Source organism: Balaenoptera borealis (assembly GCF_965194805.1).
Source record: "Balaenoptera borealis genome assembly, chromosome: 11".
NCBI lineage: Eukaryota > Metazoa > Chordata > Mammalia > Artiodactyla > Balaenopteridae > Balaenoptera > Balaenoptera borealis.
The window spans coordinates 39,570,275-39,586,002 of NC_138868.1; the positions used below are offsets into that span (position 1 = coordinate 39,570,275).

General features: G+C 51.0%; 1 protein-coding gene across 9 annotated transcripts in view; it reads left to right on the plus strand.

Annotated features, from left to right (window-relative positions):
- Positions 1 to 15,728, plus strand: part of ABCC8 (ATP binding cassette subfamily C member 8) — a 74,753-nt gene that overhangs the window by 46,491 nt on the left and 12,534 nt on the right. For 6 of the 9 annotated variants that reach the window (XR_014231389.1, XR_014231390.1, XM_082341385.1 and 3 more), the window contains 10 exons: positions 6,228 to 6,263; positions 7,585 to 7,620; positions 8,356 to 8,454; positions 9,521 to 9,605; positions 10,269 to 10,349; positions 11,640 to 11,777; positions 13,277 to 13,402; positions 14,337 to 14,436; positions 14,663 to 14,904; positions 14,999 to 15,171. Coding sequence is in view for 7 of the 9 variants with exons in the window: in XM_082341385.1 (XP_082197511.1) it covers positions 6,228 to 6,263; positions 7,585 to 7,620; positions 8,356 to 8,454; positions 9,521 to 9,605; positions 10,269 to 10,349; positions 11,640 to 11,777; positions 13,277 to 13,402; positions 14,337 to 14,436; positions 14,663 to 14,904; positions 14,999 to 15,171 (1,116 nt within the window). In the remaining 2 variants the exon portion in view is untranslated. Of the gene's footprint in view, positions 1 to 6,227; positions 6,264 to 7,584; positions 7,621 to 7,850; positions 8,472 to 9,520; positions 9,606 to 10,268; positions 10,350 to 11,639; positions 11,778 to 13,276; positions 13,403 to 14,336; positions 14,437 to 14,662; positions 14,905 to 14,998; positions 15,172 to 15,728 lie in introns of those variants that run through there. The other 3 variants (XM_082341384.1, XM_082341389.1, XM_082341388.1) reach the window with 3 other exon arrangements.

The following is a 15,728-nucleotide window of genomic DNA, read 5'->3' on the forward strand; positions in this document are numbered from 1 at the left end:
TGCCAGATACTGTGTAAGGCACTTTATTTACTTCATTGTCTCGGTCAGTCTTCACCAAACTCTGTGAAGTAGGCATTATCATTATCCCCATTTAACAGATGAGGAAACTGAGGTGAAGCAAGTTGCCCAAGGCCACCCAGCCCTTAAATGGCAGAAGTGGGATGTGCCCCTAAGTGCTCAAGTGCATGGGCTTTCCACTGTGTGCTGAGAGAGAAGGGGCTTGAGAGCAACATGAAGAAATAGCTAGCCTGGCCACTCTGAAGGCCAGCAGCCTCAATGGCTGTGGTACCCCGCCGCCCCACCTCAGCAGAACCATCGCAGCACAGCTCACAGCTCTGTCTGCATTGACATTCACTCTCCTCGACCGGCAGCTGGGGCCCCACGTCCTGGCTCTGTTCCAGGCTCAGCGAGGGGGTGGTGGTGAAAGGATCTTTTTTCTCCAGGATCCACTTTGCCCTCCTCCACGGCACAGCTTCCCTCCCAAGCATAGCGAGCGCATCAGGGTAGCCTGCAGCCAACCCCAGGACGTTGTGAGAATTTGTTCACGACTCAACTCATGTTCTGGCTTCTCTACATTGATGTATTCGCTCACCCCATATTTACTGAGCACCTGCTGTGTGCCAGACCCAGGGCACAGCAATAGGAATGCAAAGATGGTGAAGACGTGGCCGCTGCTTCCAAGGGAGGAGAACGGAGGTCAGTGCCACCATCGAGCACAGAGGAACAGTGAACTCTGTGGTCAAGGAAAGAAGGCTCACGTGGACATGGTATCTGAGCCTTGAAGGATGAGCGTAGTTTCATCAGATGGAAGAGGCCGAGGTGGCAGAGGAAGGTGTTCCAGGCAAGGGTATCAGCGTGGGCAAAGGCGTGATCATGTAAGAGGGTGTGGTTCTGGTGCCCACAGCAGTGGGTGTTAGGGACGCTGGTGAAGGACAGGACTAAAGAAGTGGGGTGGGCTGAGGTCAGACACCCTGTATACCTGGCCTGGGAAACAAGATTTAGCCTGAAGGCTGTAGGAGAAACGTGCTGGTGATACAGGATGAGGGATCGTGGAGAGAGAGACTGCAGGAAGGGAGACCAGTCAGGAGTTCGTTACAGTGGATGGGAGAAGGAGGAGGCTGGTCATACCTGGCTCAGTTGGCTTCATCTGCTGTTTGTCTCTCAAAATCGTGGACACGTACACAGCTCTGCTTGGCCCACCTACCCTGGGCAATGAGTTAAGTGTGGGGACTGTGTGTTGAGGCCCCCCTCCGTTACTTGCGGGAGCTCCATGCCTCAGACCCTGGGCTGCAGGGCTGCAGGGCAACGATGCGCTTGCAAAATGAGCCAAGAGCAAAATAGCATTTGACCCAGCAGCCCCTCCCGCAGGCCTGCCTGTCTGCAGCCAGAGGCAGGGGCGATGCCAAGCCGCTCCGGTGTTTTTCATCCATACCAGGGCCAAGACCTGGTGACCAGGCAGCCAGAAGGAGTTCCAGGAGGCACAAGGCAGGGATTTGGGAGATTAGGAGGGGCATAACAGAGAACGCTCTGGGGAGATTGCTTTGTGTGTACAACCATTCATTTATTCCTTCCTTGAAAAAAATGAGCAGTATTGCTGAGCGGATAGGAGCAAAAGTTCTGGAGGCAGGCTGTCTGGGTTCAAATCTGGACTCTGTGCTTTGGGAAATTCTGTGACCCTTCTGTACCAGTTTTCCCTTATTACCCGTGGAGTTAATGTGAGGCTTAACCTGGCATGTAGCAAATGCCCCATAAATATTATTATAAATATTATTGTTTGACGATGTACTTCTATTCCAGGAACAAAATTCCCCTATTGCTCTTTAATTATACTCCAGCCTGTCTCCAGGAGAGACTGTAGTGAGCTCCCTGGGGATAAAGATCATATCTTGTTTGTCTCTCTGAATCCACAGCGCCTTTGCCAAATGAATGCATTTGCTAAATGAATGAACCAGGAACAACTTATGACCTTTAGGAGACTGCCATTAAATGCGTCTTTACCTCTCTCTCCTTCCCACATGCGTTTGTCCAAGCTGTTTCCCTCACCCAGACCTCCACCACCCAACTTCTCCACCAGCATTTGGAATGTGCAAATCCTATTCGTGCACGCCTCACACCGTATGCAGGGGCATGTCTCTCCCATGACACTGAGCTCCTTGGAGATGGGGCTGGAGGGCTATTCCATGCCATGCCCCAGGTGCCCCCCCACAGGATGTGTATTTTGTGAACCACTCTGTGTAAGCTACAAAGGAGAAGACCTGGCCCCTGCCCTCAGGGGGCTCACCAGTCCTGGGTGGACAGAGGCCTAGGATGGGCATGGGGGCTTCAAGGGGTGAGGCCCTACATTCTAGGCTGGAGAGTTACTGCGGCAGCCCTGAGTGGATCCTGCACATCGGTTGTTGCCCGGGTCCAGGTCTCTGGGAGAACCCAGGTCTCATGCAGCTCCCAAATATTCACTTTACTGATAGTCACCTGCGCCTGCCTGGCTCTCTGCTTCGATGCACTGTTAACCTGGGAATTTGCAAACTCTCTCCTTAATCTTTAAGAGGAAAACATTCTGATAAACACTCAAAATTAGCAGATATATTCAAATGAAATTCTTTCCCTGGAAATAAAGGATAGGGCCATTAATGTCCACAGTAGATTGATTTTAAACAGCCCTGGGGAGACAGCAGGAAGCTGGGATCCGAGGAAAGCGTTGAGGTACCTCCCCACGAGGAACTGCAAACTGGCCTCTCTGGAGCTCCCTGCTGCCCCTGCCACCCCCGGAGGTGTGCGCCCCGGGCCCTACTTGTTCTGAGCCTGCCTCAGGACATTGTTGCCTTGTGGCGTGAAGGCTGCCTCCTGAGACCCCCGATTCCCCAGGATGAAAAATAGGCTTGTCTCAGGACGACTCTGTGATCCCATCTGTTCATACAGTTCCTTGGAGCCTTTGGGGAGTTGGGTCAGGGACTCAAGGGCACCCCAGGTTTCCTGCAGGAGGCAGGTGTGGTGAGATGATGGGCAGACAGCTGGGGCACCATGTGGACATGACGAGCCCGACTTGGGAACTAGATAGTCTCTGGTTGTGGTCCTGACTCTGCCCCTCGATAGCTGTGTGACCTTGGGCAGATTACTTCACCTCTCTGTGTCTTAGTTTCCTCATCTGAACAATAAGAAAAACCCTTTTCTCACTGAGAGATTTGGCATTAGGACCCAACGACATCAATCGGAAAGGGCACTGTGGGTGAAAGGTAACATTTCAGGGCAGCAACAAGCCCCTTTGGGGCAGGATGAATGGACCATGGAGACCCATAAGTCCTAACTTCCCCTTCCAACCTCAATTTCCACCGCTTTCCTTTTTATTTATTGTTGGGGTCTTAAATGAATGTTGGGGCCATTGGACTTCTCCTCTGCCTGTGCCTTTGAAACCAAGCACTGCGCTGAAAGGATGATCTCCCGCCCACCCCATCCCTCATTCTCGAACCCCACCCAGGTCCTTCCCTCCAACCAGCTATGAGCTAGGTTGGTAATACATTCTCCCAGAGTCATGGTGAGGTTCCTACCATTACCCTAATTTTATAGATAAGGAAACAGGCTCCCCTAAGGAAAGGGACTTGCCTAAGATTTCACAACCAGTGAGTAGAGAAGCCCATCGGGTACAAACTTTAGAGCCCATGTTCTTTCCATTTCTCACACTGCCTGCACTCATGCAGGCTCCTCCTCCAGCCTAGAATTCCCTCCCTCCACCTCCACTGTCTCCATCCTTCTCGCTTCGTGGTTCCGTTCACCTGTAACTTCTATGAGCCCTTCCTCACTTTCTCAGATTTCTTCCTCCTCCAAACTACTTGTAAAAAGTACATTTTTCTCTGACTCTAAAAGAATGTACGTTAAATGAGAAAAGATACACAAGTATAAAGAAGATTAAAAACCACCTAATATCCCACCACCCAGAAGTTTCCAGTCTTTTCTCTGCGTATTTGCATATGTGTTTGTGTGTACTTTTCCCCCAAATTTCTATAGTACTTTCTGGCTCCTACTTTTCTTTTGGCCCTTATAACTTTCTGACTTCTGTCCCTGTCTGATTCGCTCTGCCAGACCGTGAGCCCTTTGAGGGCAGGCTCTGTGCAGTGATTCAGGTTGCCGTGCACACAGGCACCCAGCTCACAGCTGGCTGCAGGGAAGGAGGTGGGTCAGAGAAAAGGAGAGATCATCTTCTTAGCTCAGTGCTTGGTCCCAAAAGTGCAGGCCGAAGAGGAACACTCATTTAAGAGCCCAGCAATCAATGAGAGGAAGTGTGCGCCACACATACCGTTTTTTACTTTTCAGATTAAGACATACACACACAATGAGGAGGCTCATTCTAGGAAGGCTGGAACTACACTGGAAAGAGGAGAAGATGAACCTGGATTCACATCCCAGCTTCCCCTCTTCCTAGCTCTGTACCATTGGGCACATCAGGCAAACCCTAAGCCTCAGTGTTTCCATCTGTAAGATGGGGATAATAACATCTTTTTATAGAGTGTTGTGAGGATGAAGTGATGAATACAAACAACTTCACACAGTGCCTGGCATGAGGATGGCCGGCATTGAGTGCTAGCCCCCCTCCCTTCCTTCCTCCCAAATGATTAAAGATGTCTGTTAACAACCTCCATTTATTACAGACCTGTCATGTGCTAAGCACTGTGGGAGCTGAAAAAGATGCTCTTCCTGCCTTAAAATCCCACTGGGGATAAAAGACTTACTTACACAGGAGCTGATTAGAGAAGAAGGTAGTCCATTATAAGGGCTAAATGAACAGCCCAGATAATGATGCAAACTGAGTTAGAGCCGAGGGAGTTCAATGTGTGCTGGGGTCCTCAGGGAGGCCACAGATGTGCTTCCCTCCAGAAAAATAACAGCCTTTGCAACCCTGGAAGCAGTCAAGGCAGAAGACTGCAGCGATGAGCTTATCTGGGCTGTGGCTGCAGAGTTGGAATTTGTAAGCTTGGGTTTTTTAATCTGTCTCACATTACCAGCTTGTCCATAAACTACAGCAGTCTGATGGTTAGGGAACATGAGGTTAGGTTGAGTTGAGGGAGTGAAATGAAACCATAAAGATCGGTGAATAGGATCATAGGGAACTGGTGATTATATATCCATCAGGGTCCATTCTGTTCTGCTCCTCAGCAGAGGACAAAAGAGAATTTCATCAGGCTTCTTTCCATCCCTGTTTTTGTCCATCCTGTTTTCCTGGCAAGAAATTTATCGGAGGTATGGCCTGGGTAATCACAGTGAAGCAATGTAGCATAGTCATTAAGAGCATGAAGCTTTGGAGTTACAGATCTATTTTCTTTGCTATTTGCTGGCTGTGTGACTCTGGGCAAGTTACTTAGCCTCTCTAAGTCTCACATTCCTTGTCTATAAAGTGCGGACCTCCTTCATATGGTTTTTTTGAGCTTTAAAATAGATAATACTATTGCAGTGCTTATAAAAGTTCAATAAATGTTAGCTGGTTTTACTATTATTAAAGTAAGATCTGCATGAAGACAGAACAGATTGATTTTCCCCAAATGTGCATGTCAGAAGTACATACTTCATTGGGAGAAGGTTGCTTCTGGAAGGTTGAAAGGTGGCCTGGGGCAGGAGAAAGAGCACTGACAAAGTTGGCACCAAAATTCAGGTCACCTCACTCAGTGTTTTTCTAAAAACTTTTTACTGTAATCCACAGTATGAAACACATTTTACATCACAGCCCACTACATTTATGCATTGATAGGTAAGAGAAAAAAAATTCACACAAAAAATACACATCTTGACCACATGCAATGCACATTGGTATTTTCTTCTTTTCTTTTTAAGTGCAGTTGCAATTTACTTGTTTCAGACCCAATTTTCGGGTCCCAATCCACAGTTGGAAAATGCTGTATGAAATGATTATGACCTTGGGAAAGTCATTTTCCCTCCCTGAGCCTTAGTTTTCCCAACTATAAGCCAGTCTTGATGCCAAACCAGCTTTACTGCTGTTTGGAGTTGTGCCAGGAGTACTAATGAAGCCCTTGCTGTTCGGAGGGGGCCCATCCAGTTGCTGCGGGAGGGACAGAGATTGAGAAGAACAGTTTCTGCCCCCAAGGAAGCCACTTGGGGACACTGGGGATGGGTCGGAGGGGTGGGGATTGTGGGGTTGCTTCTCCCCAAAGACACAGTGTGATGGAGAGGAAGGCAATGGAGTGAGAAGTAACTGGTATTGTTTTTTCCCATTTGTGCCCCAGCAGCCTTCCTGACGGCGAGACGGGAGAGGACCCCAGGTACAGCCTTGGAGCTCGGTCGCAAGTGGGTTCCAACAAAGGGAAGGGGCTTGGAGAATTCCCTGGCGGTCTAGCGGTTAGGACTTCACGTTCCCAGTGCAGGGGGCATGGGTTCGATCCCTGGTCGGGGAACTAAGATCCCGCATGCTGCACAGAGCGGCCAAAGATAAAAAAATAAAAAATAAATTAAAAAAAAAAAAAGAAAGAAAAAAAGTTGAGAAACAAAGCTATAAAAAGCGGAGGTGGGTATCCCCCAGGGAGACAGAAAATTCAGTCGTGTTGCTTTGTGTTGCTTTATGTTCAACGTGCTTTATGTTCTGGTTGTCTAAAACATCCAAGTGAAATAGATTGATGTGGCTCTAAGACCTTCAAAACCCTCCCTAACCACACCTCTTTCAAGACAGTCGAGGCACACTGGAGGTGGTGGGAAGTCAGGAGTGGGAGGTTGACTTGACCTTGGAAATCCGTTTAAGCTTCTGGCCTTCACTCTCCAACACCACAGAGGTTTCACTTCCCCATACTTTCTCTGCCCTTTCTCCCACCTTGTCGCCAAGTGTCGGGGCATGATGACAGCCCAGACTCTCTAGCCATAGTGACCATAGTTCTTGAGCCAAAAATCAGACCTCATGGTATGTGACAAGTATGAACGCATGGATGAGCACAACGGGACGGAGTATTTGACACTGGAGCAGTTGGGGTCTGTCCAGGCTACGTGGACACCACAACTGACCATGTCCCTGTTGGCAGATCCCCCAGGCTCCATGGTTGTCTTCTGACAGGGACCTGGGGCTGCAAATCACACCTGGAGCCCTTCTCAGCTCTCTAGGTGCCACACTGAGTTCCATCGGCTGTGGGTTACCATCCCCAGACTGCAGGCACCCATGGTGGCCTGCCCGGCCTGGCCTGGCTACGGTCAAAGCGCACTTCCTGCCCCAGACATTTGTGCAGCCATGTCAGCCCAAGCCCTTGGCCAGTACCTCCGTGCCCTGATGCAGAGGCTGGGTCTGCAGGAGCCACATGATCGGCCTCATGCTCCTCTGACGTGGGAAGCACCACCACCCCCATGAGCCTACACCAATGGTGCCTTCCCCCCACTCTCCCTCGTAACTTAACCAGGTTCCCTGAGGCCTTCCTCACACACGCCGTGTGTATTCAGGCAGTGGAGGCTCCCCCTGGATGGCGTGTGGCTTTTGTGGCTGCAGTCTTGGTCTCAGGGATTATAAAGGCACTCACGCTGGGTTTGAGGGATCTCAAAATGTCTATGGAGAACTCAGTCTACTCAGGTGAACCCTGAAGGTACGTCTTTCCTCCCCTGCTGCAGCCCAGAGCGGGAGACGGCAACCGACTCGGATGTCAGGTACTGTGTCCCGAGAGCACCGCCCTCCAGGGCAGACTTCCTCAGAGGGGGTCTCAGGCCAAGGGAGCCACAGAGCTCTGGAAGGGAGCCCCCCAGGTCCAGCCCAGCTGCAGAGGAGGCCAGGGAGGGCGCTGTGCTTCGTGCGGTGGTTCGGAGGCCACCACTGCTTCCGTGTATCAAGCTGCTCCCTTCACACCAGATCATTTTTGTCTGGTGATCATCTTTTCCTTTTCTTTCTTTCCTTTTTTTTTTTTGGTCTTCAGAAACCACATCACACTAAATGTGGTTTCCTTGACTCTTCATTTTTAAAAAGTTCCATTTGGAGTGTTACCTGCTAACATCAAAGTCGAGTGGTTTGAGGGCTACTCAAGGAAGGAGGAAATCAGGGTTCAAGTATTTACTTAGTTTGTTCACACTTTGGGGTCTTCCCAGGCTCTGGGTAGAGACTTAAGAAGGGGAACAGACTGAAAGGGTGGGATAGGGAAGGGTGGAGAGCAGGGAGGGGTTGAGGTCCCTTATCCCCCAGCCAGCTAAGACCCAGCACCCAAGACTGCCTCGGGCCCTTGGGGAACGAGAGGCCACCAGGAGCCACACAAAGCAGATTTCTGCCAACTGCACCTCCTCATCTTAGTGCTGCCCCCACCCCCTTGCCCCAGTTTAAGCCATCAGCTTGACAACCACCTCTGACAATGACCTCCTGAGAATACCTCCCTACTCCTGCCCTGCTTTTTCCAGGAAGAGAGGCCCCGTGGCCTATGCTTCTCAGAAACCATGGCTGCTAAATGCCACCGTGGAGGAGAACATCACCTTTGAGAGTCCCTTCAACAAACAACGGTAAAAGCCTCGAGGAGGTGGGTTGGGGGGCAAGCTGGGGAGGGGAGAAACTGGTCGTGCATTAGCCACTGCCCCAGCCCCCAAGCCCAGCCTGCTGCCTGCTCCTCCATCGATCTTCCTCACCCAGCCATCCTGCTCTCCAGCCCCCTTATCTGGATTCCAGCCTGTTCCATATGGTCCATCTGGAAATGATCCAGATGTGCTGGGCATCAGGGCAGTCCAACTCCCATGGTTGAGAGGGCAGGAGGGGAGGGAGGTGCAGGAACCCTGGTGCCTTCTCTTGATGTTGGTGAAAAGGCTCGCCCAGCCCTCCGTGAGTCTCCATTCTCGTGATTCCCTACCCCCAGCTCCACAGCTTGTACACAGATCCCTCCAGTGCTAATGACTGCTAACATCCATGGAGCTCTTTCCAGATGTTCTTGCTATGCATGATTTCCTGTAATGGTCACATCAATCCCAGTAGGCAGGTACTATTATTATCCCCATTTTATGAGGAAACCAAGACTCAGGAAGGTTAGGTAACTTTCCTAAGGCCACCCAGCCAGTAAGTGGCAGAAATGGGTTTCAAATCCAAGTCTTCCTGACACCCAAGTACATGTCACCGAGGCACTCTGATGTCTCCATGCACTCTGGCTGGCACCTGCCCAGGCTGAGAGCTGACCAGGGAAGTGTGAGGGGAGCAGGCTGGGCAAATATTTGACCAGCCATCATCATTTACTGCCTAAGCAAACCAGCAGTGATTTTTCCCTGGCAGTGCTCCAAGCATGGGCTCTGGCTGCAGCTTTTCCCACTGCACAGGGGCCACAGGCCCTCTCTTGTCACTTATGTGGCTATTTGCTCCCATCCAATTTCATCTTTCAAATATTTAACTTTCTTCATGATGGTGTCAGGTGCTGCCCTCAGCTCTTTTCAAGCTCACGGGGTGTTTGCTTACACCCATCAGGAGGCCCATTAAAGCCATTGCTCTTCCTGGGCATGTCTGCCTGGAGGGTAATGACCCTCTGCAAATGCCCAGGCCCACCTCTGGCCAGGCTGATCAGCTGTGTCCCCACCCACCCCACTGCAGGTACAAGATGGTCATCGAAGCCTGCTCCCTGCAACCAGACATCGACATCCTGCCCCATGGAGACCAGACCCAGATTGGGGAACGGGTTAGTAGCAGCTTCCAGGGGGTGTTTCTCAAAGTTGGGGCCCTCAGCCTCCCCTGCTCCCCACCCATCACCATTACCATGCCCTGACATCCTTCTCAGGGAGAACAGGTAATGAGAAATGAGAGAAGGGGAAGGCTGAAGAGTTGCCTGCAGTGGGATCAAAATGATCTCCTTGAGCCCTGGGTTGCTGGCTGTCCTCGAAAAGTTTTCAGTCGTGCTTGGTGCAGAGGTCAGCTTAGCATTTTCCCAGGCTGCAGATGACTTGACATCTCCATTCATGCCCCAAGTATGTACTAAGAGCCCGCACGGCACTGCGCTAGACTCAGGGTTGTTCTTCCTGTTCCCTTTCCGGGCGGGGTCCCTCCTCCATAAGCTTAAACAAATAGGATTCTTCCGTGGCTGTCCTCCTTGTGTGTGATTTAAATCCGCCCTTCCTCCATTCTGGTTTTCATGGGTCAGATGGTCCCTAGCACCTTGGGAATCATTCTCCCCGCTTCTGAATGAATTCAGTAAACATGTACAAGTTCCCCCTCTCTGCCAGGTGGAGGGGGCAAAAAAGTGCATAGAGCCAGGCCTCCCTCCCAAAGAGCTCACAAGTAGGGGCCAGGACAGTCTCTCCTGAAGGGCTGTGAGGGCATGACCTTTCCTCCCCTTTGGCGGCAGGGCATCAACCTGTCCGGTGGTCAGCGCCAGCGAATCAGCGTGGCCCGAGCCCTCTACCAGCACACTAACGTCGTCTTCTTGGTGAGTGCACCAGCTGGTACCTCCTTGGGGCCCTTGTGTCTGGCTGCCACCTTGGCTCATTGCCTGCACAGATAGACACACACACACCATCGCCCAACAACCTCCCACTCCAGGAGCAATCCTCTCCTGCCAGAGATATTACCTACCCATCTTACTGATGGAGAAACTGAGGCAAGGTTAGTCCAATTGACCCATGTGGATTTCACACTGGGCTCTGCAGTAGCCATAAGGGGAGGTGAGTAGTAATTATAGGCCTCCTCCCTGTAGGACAGCCCCAACCTATTAACACTTATTTAGCCCGACTATAAAAATGGCAAATACATGGAAGGTGAGTTACCACTTCTCATCTCATGCCCAGAGCAGACATTGCTAATTGATCACAGCTTTCTTTCCCATGGAAACTTAATTTGGCCTCAGAATCCTTCTCAACACAGCACTCCAGGTAACCACTAGTAATCAAACATGAGATAAAACTTATCTATATCTGCCCTACTTCATGCCAAGTTCTGTGTGAGGTGCCTTAGTTGATACTGAAGAATTCTATGACCCAGCCCTTGGCTTCAAAGGTTGAGAGTCTGATTAGGGAGACAGAGCTTACCCACACTCAAGAGCCACAGCCCACTTGAAAGCCAAACTGTGTGACACAGACTATGTCCAGGGAGACAACTGTGAGGGCTAGAGTAATCGGGGGGAGGGGGTGGCTTCCTAGAGGAGGGTCTTGAAGAGTGAGTCAGTTAAACAGAAGGAAAGAGGAAGCCCATTTGGACACACAGAAGAAGGAACCTCAGGTCTCTGACCCCAGCTTTATTCTCCACCCTCCACTATTACTATGAGTAATAGTTCACTAGACAGACAAGAGGCAGATCAGCACTCCAGGCAGAGGGAACAGCTTGGGCAAAGGTCTGGAATGGCAAATTCCCTGGAAACATGGAGCGTAGGGAGCTTGCACAAGACAGATGAGAAGTGAGACTGGAAAGGAAGACTGAGCAGGTGATAAAGGGCCTGGATTAGTGTGCTAAGGAATTCAGACTCAATAAACTATGGGGAGTCAACGGAGGTTCAGGAGTCAGGAAATGCTTGTGATTAGATCTGCTTGAGAAGCATAACTGATAGCCCCATTTCAAGATGAGGCAACTGAGGCCCAGAAAGATTGGTTGCACTATCCGGGACCACACAGTGGGCTGGGTTAGTGTCAGTCCCTAAACCAGAGCTGATGTAACTCTGGTGGTTTTTACACTCACTGTTATCCCCTCTTCCCACATGTGTCCCTACCTTCTCCCTTCTGCCTAGGATGACCCCTTCTCAGCTCTGGATGTCCATCTGAGTGACCACCTGATGCAGGCTGGGATCCTTGAGCTGCTCCGAGATGATAAGCGGACAGTGGTCCTAGTGACACACAAGCTACAGTACCTGCCGCATGCAGACTGGGTGAGGGGCCACAAGGGGGTCAAGCTGTGGAGGGCTGAGGTGGGAGAGGCAGTCGGACATCTTCAAAGGAGTCAATCAGATGTCTCAGTAATGACTGCTGAGGGCCACAAAGCAGAAGAGATCAGCAATGGATGGCTTCACACAGGCTGGGCCAATCAGGGAGAACCTGCGTAGCCCAAGGGTTTGGTATCACCTAGAGCTGCAGACATCCATATCCTGACCCGGGGCCCATGTGGGTACACACAAGGCTGGCACAAAGAAGTCTCAAAAAGAAGCAGACACTCAGTTCTTACCTCTGTTTCCTGCCCAGTTTGATGATTCACCCCCCTAGCCTTGGGGGGTGCCCATTTGGAGGGGAGAGCCATCTTCCTGCCCACTAGTGCATCAGATTCAAGTTAGGATCAAATGGAAAATATGGAAACGAACAACGGCAGTATTAATAGAAACTTCAATATTACCAGTAGAATGCAATTTTGTGAAATCCCACATCAATTAAATTCCCATATTACTCAACATGAAGACAATAGTTACTTTTCAAATAACTGGAAAGCATTTAATTTTTAAGATGGAAATCATGTGACTTGTGAAATCTGGGTCTTGCCTGAATCCTACATAAATTTGTCCGGGGAAATTGAGGTCCTTCCTAAGCTTCAGGTCTGTGTTAATCGGCCCTGCTAATTCCCCCCAAATAAGTCTTTCTTCTACATGTGGTAAGATCTTCCCTCTACTATGAAAAAAAAAAAAATCCAGATTTTTCAAAAACGATATTAAAGCAGAAAAAAGAAAATAATTTAGATTTTTTAAAAAAGCTATTAAAACAGGTACAGGTTTGTGTCTGAGTTTTTGTGGTGACTCTGGTGAGACAATTCAGGACAATCTTTAGTCCAAAGAAGGCAGACACGGAGGTGCCTTGTTCCTCAAGGTGTCAGTGAACAGGACTCCTGGGCATCCGTCCCTGAACCCCAGCATGGGGTGGGTGGGGGTGAGAGGAGCAGGATGGGTTTCTGAATTACTGATGGGTCTACATGAGTATAAAACATTGAATGTTTCAAATAAAATAAGTTTTATTGATTTCAAAGAGGCCACACACACTTAGACCAACAGGTGCTTTGCCAAACACTGGTGGAACATATCAGACCTGCCACAAGGAGGAGCTAAGGGTAATGTGCTATTAGCCCTTTCAGTGTATGGAAACAGCTCTCACTGCTGGAGTCCTTGGGGATAACCAGACAGCTTGACCAGGATGCACTAATTTGCTCTGTAAACCCTCCTATCGACCACGGGGCAACCATTGAGAATACCCCCCCCCCAAGATGTACCAGACTCTAAATCCTGGAGTGTGTTGCTGAGGGCAGTGGGCAAGCTGGAGGCCGTTCGTGGTGGGGAAAAGATATGTGCTCTGTGTACACCCATCTTAGACCTCTCGGTCAGGCAGAGGTGTGACCTCCACTCCTCCTCCCCAGCCAGCCCCACCCCCCCATTTGTTTCTGCCTTTCCAGATCATCGCTATGAAGGACGGCACCATCCAGAGGGAAGGCACACTCAAGGACTTCCAGAGGTCTGAGTGCCAGCTCTTTGAGCACTGGAAGACCCTCATGAACCGGCAGGACCAAGAGCTGGAGAAGGTGGGTGTATTTTGGGGGCCAGTCAGCCACCCCCTGAAGGGAAGGTTTTGCTACAACCTGAACTCATAAACGCCTTCCTGCCCTCATTGGCCCCAGGAAGCCCCCCCTCCCACACACACACACAAAGGACAGATGTGGGAGCTGGGCATGAACTTGCTCCTACTAGAGAGCCAGTACCTGTGCCAGCTACCCAAGGCAGAGTCGGGAGGATGACTTCCCCTTATCCTGAGATAGTCAGGTACCATTTAGTTACAAAGCTTCAGAAAACCAATGCAAACTGGCTAAGCAAAGAAAAAAAGAGTGGGTAGTTAAGGATTTATTGGCTCAAGAAACTGGAAAGTTGATGCCATAGCTTCAGGTGGAGCTAGATCCAGGTAGTCAAGCAATATCATCAGGAATCTATTTCTCCCCATCCCTTGGCTCTACTCACCTCACATTGGCTTCATTCTCATATAACAATGAAGGCCATTGGCAATCTCAGGTTTCCATTCTCCCAGGTCAACAACTCTGCCAGAAGGAAAGTGCCTCTTTCATGATAGTTTAGCAAAAGTCCCAGGGCTGACTCTTATTGGTCCAATTTGGTCATGTGCCCACCCCAAACAAATCACTGTGGTCAGGGATGTGGAATGTGAAGATTGACCAGTCCTGGGTCACGTGCACACCCCAGGAGCAAGGGAGAATGATCAGCCCCCCTGAATCACAGAGACTAAGAATAGGGGAAAGGTGGTCTCCCACAGGGACATTGGGGTGCTAATAGCTGATGAAGGGGAAGGAATAAATTCTGGCAGGCAAACATGTGTCCATCTGGACCATCCCCCAGGCAAGGGCAACCTGGAAACTGACACTGGACATCACTGGTGGTGGTTGCCCCCCTACCCTCCCTTTTCCCCTCTGCACACCCCAAGGACATCGTCCAGACCCATCTGTCTTTCAGGAGACCATTGTGGAGCGAAAAGCCACAGAGCCACCCCAGGGCCTGCCCCGGGCCATGTCCTCAAGAGATGGCCTCCTGCAGGATGAGGAAGAGGAGGAAGGTACAGACAGTGGGACTGGAGTGAAATCATGGCCTGAGGTCTTATCAACCATGAGGAGACAAAGGTTTGGGGTTCTGGGAGTGGGGCGATAGTGTGCCTCTGATGAAATCCCATCCCATCTGTGTGCCTCAGTCTTCCCATCTGTAAGTGGGGCTGACACACCCCCTGGTTCCCCTCAGAGGGGTGTGCAATGTGAAGCCACAGGGAGGGTTCTTGCGGCCTGCAGAGGAGGTGGCCGAGAGTGAGGAGGAGGACAACCTGTCGTCGGTGCTGCACCAGCGCGCCAAGATCCCGTGGCGGGCCTGCACCAAGTACCTGTCCTCGGCCGGCATCCTGCTTCTCTCACTGCTCGTCTTCTCCCAGCTGCTCAAGCACATGGTCTTGGTGGCCATTGACTACTGGCTGGCCAAGTGGACTGACAGCGCCCTGAGCCTGAACCCCATGGCCAGGAACTGCTCCCTCAGCCAGGTGTGGCCAGCAGCCCCAGTGCCGGGGCTGGGGCGGGGGGAGGGCTGAGCATGGACTCCCCCCCGCCGCAGGACCCTGCCTAATTCTCTGCCAGGCCCAGGAGTGCTCCCTCGACCAGACCGTCTACGCCATGGTGTTCACGGTGCTCTGCAGCCTGGGCATCGTGCTGTGCCTTGTCACATCCACCACAGTGGAGTGGACAGGGCTGAAGGTGGCCAAGAGGTTGCACTGCAGCCTACTAAACCAGATCATCCTGGCTCCCATGAGGTAGGCCTCTCCCCTGGCTTTGCTGGGCTATGGGCAAGTCATTGTTCTCTGGGCCTCAGGTCTCCCGTCAATAAAATGGGGATATACGATCTCTGTCGCAGGCTTCTAGGGGTCACTCAAGGAGATGATGTGAGAAAAGTGCCCTCCTCGGTGCAGAAAGCAGAGGGAAACTGGCATTTACTCAGCCAGACATGGTGCTAGGAATCTTACATGGTTAGCTCATCTCATTGTCACCACAGCCCTTCACAGCGAGTGTCTGCAGGCTCTGCGTAAATGTTAGTTTCCCCTCCCTAGGCAGGTACCACCCACGGTTCAGCTCTCACCTCCCCTGCCTCTCTCTCCACCCGCAGCCATTCTGCAGGTTCTGACCCCAGGGACACACAGGGAAGCTGTTCTCATCCTCCGTAATGGGATGGATAAAAACCCCAAAGGATGCTTGGTGTGAAAGAGGTTTAAAGCTGTCACAGCCCAATTGGCTGGCTAACTCGGTTTACAAACACAGTAGGCAAACAGCTTATCTGGCCCCTCCTCAATGCCAGACCTCACCATCTGCACTT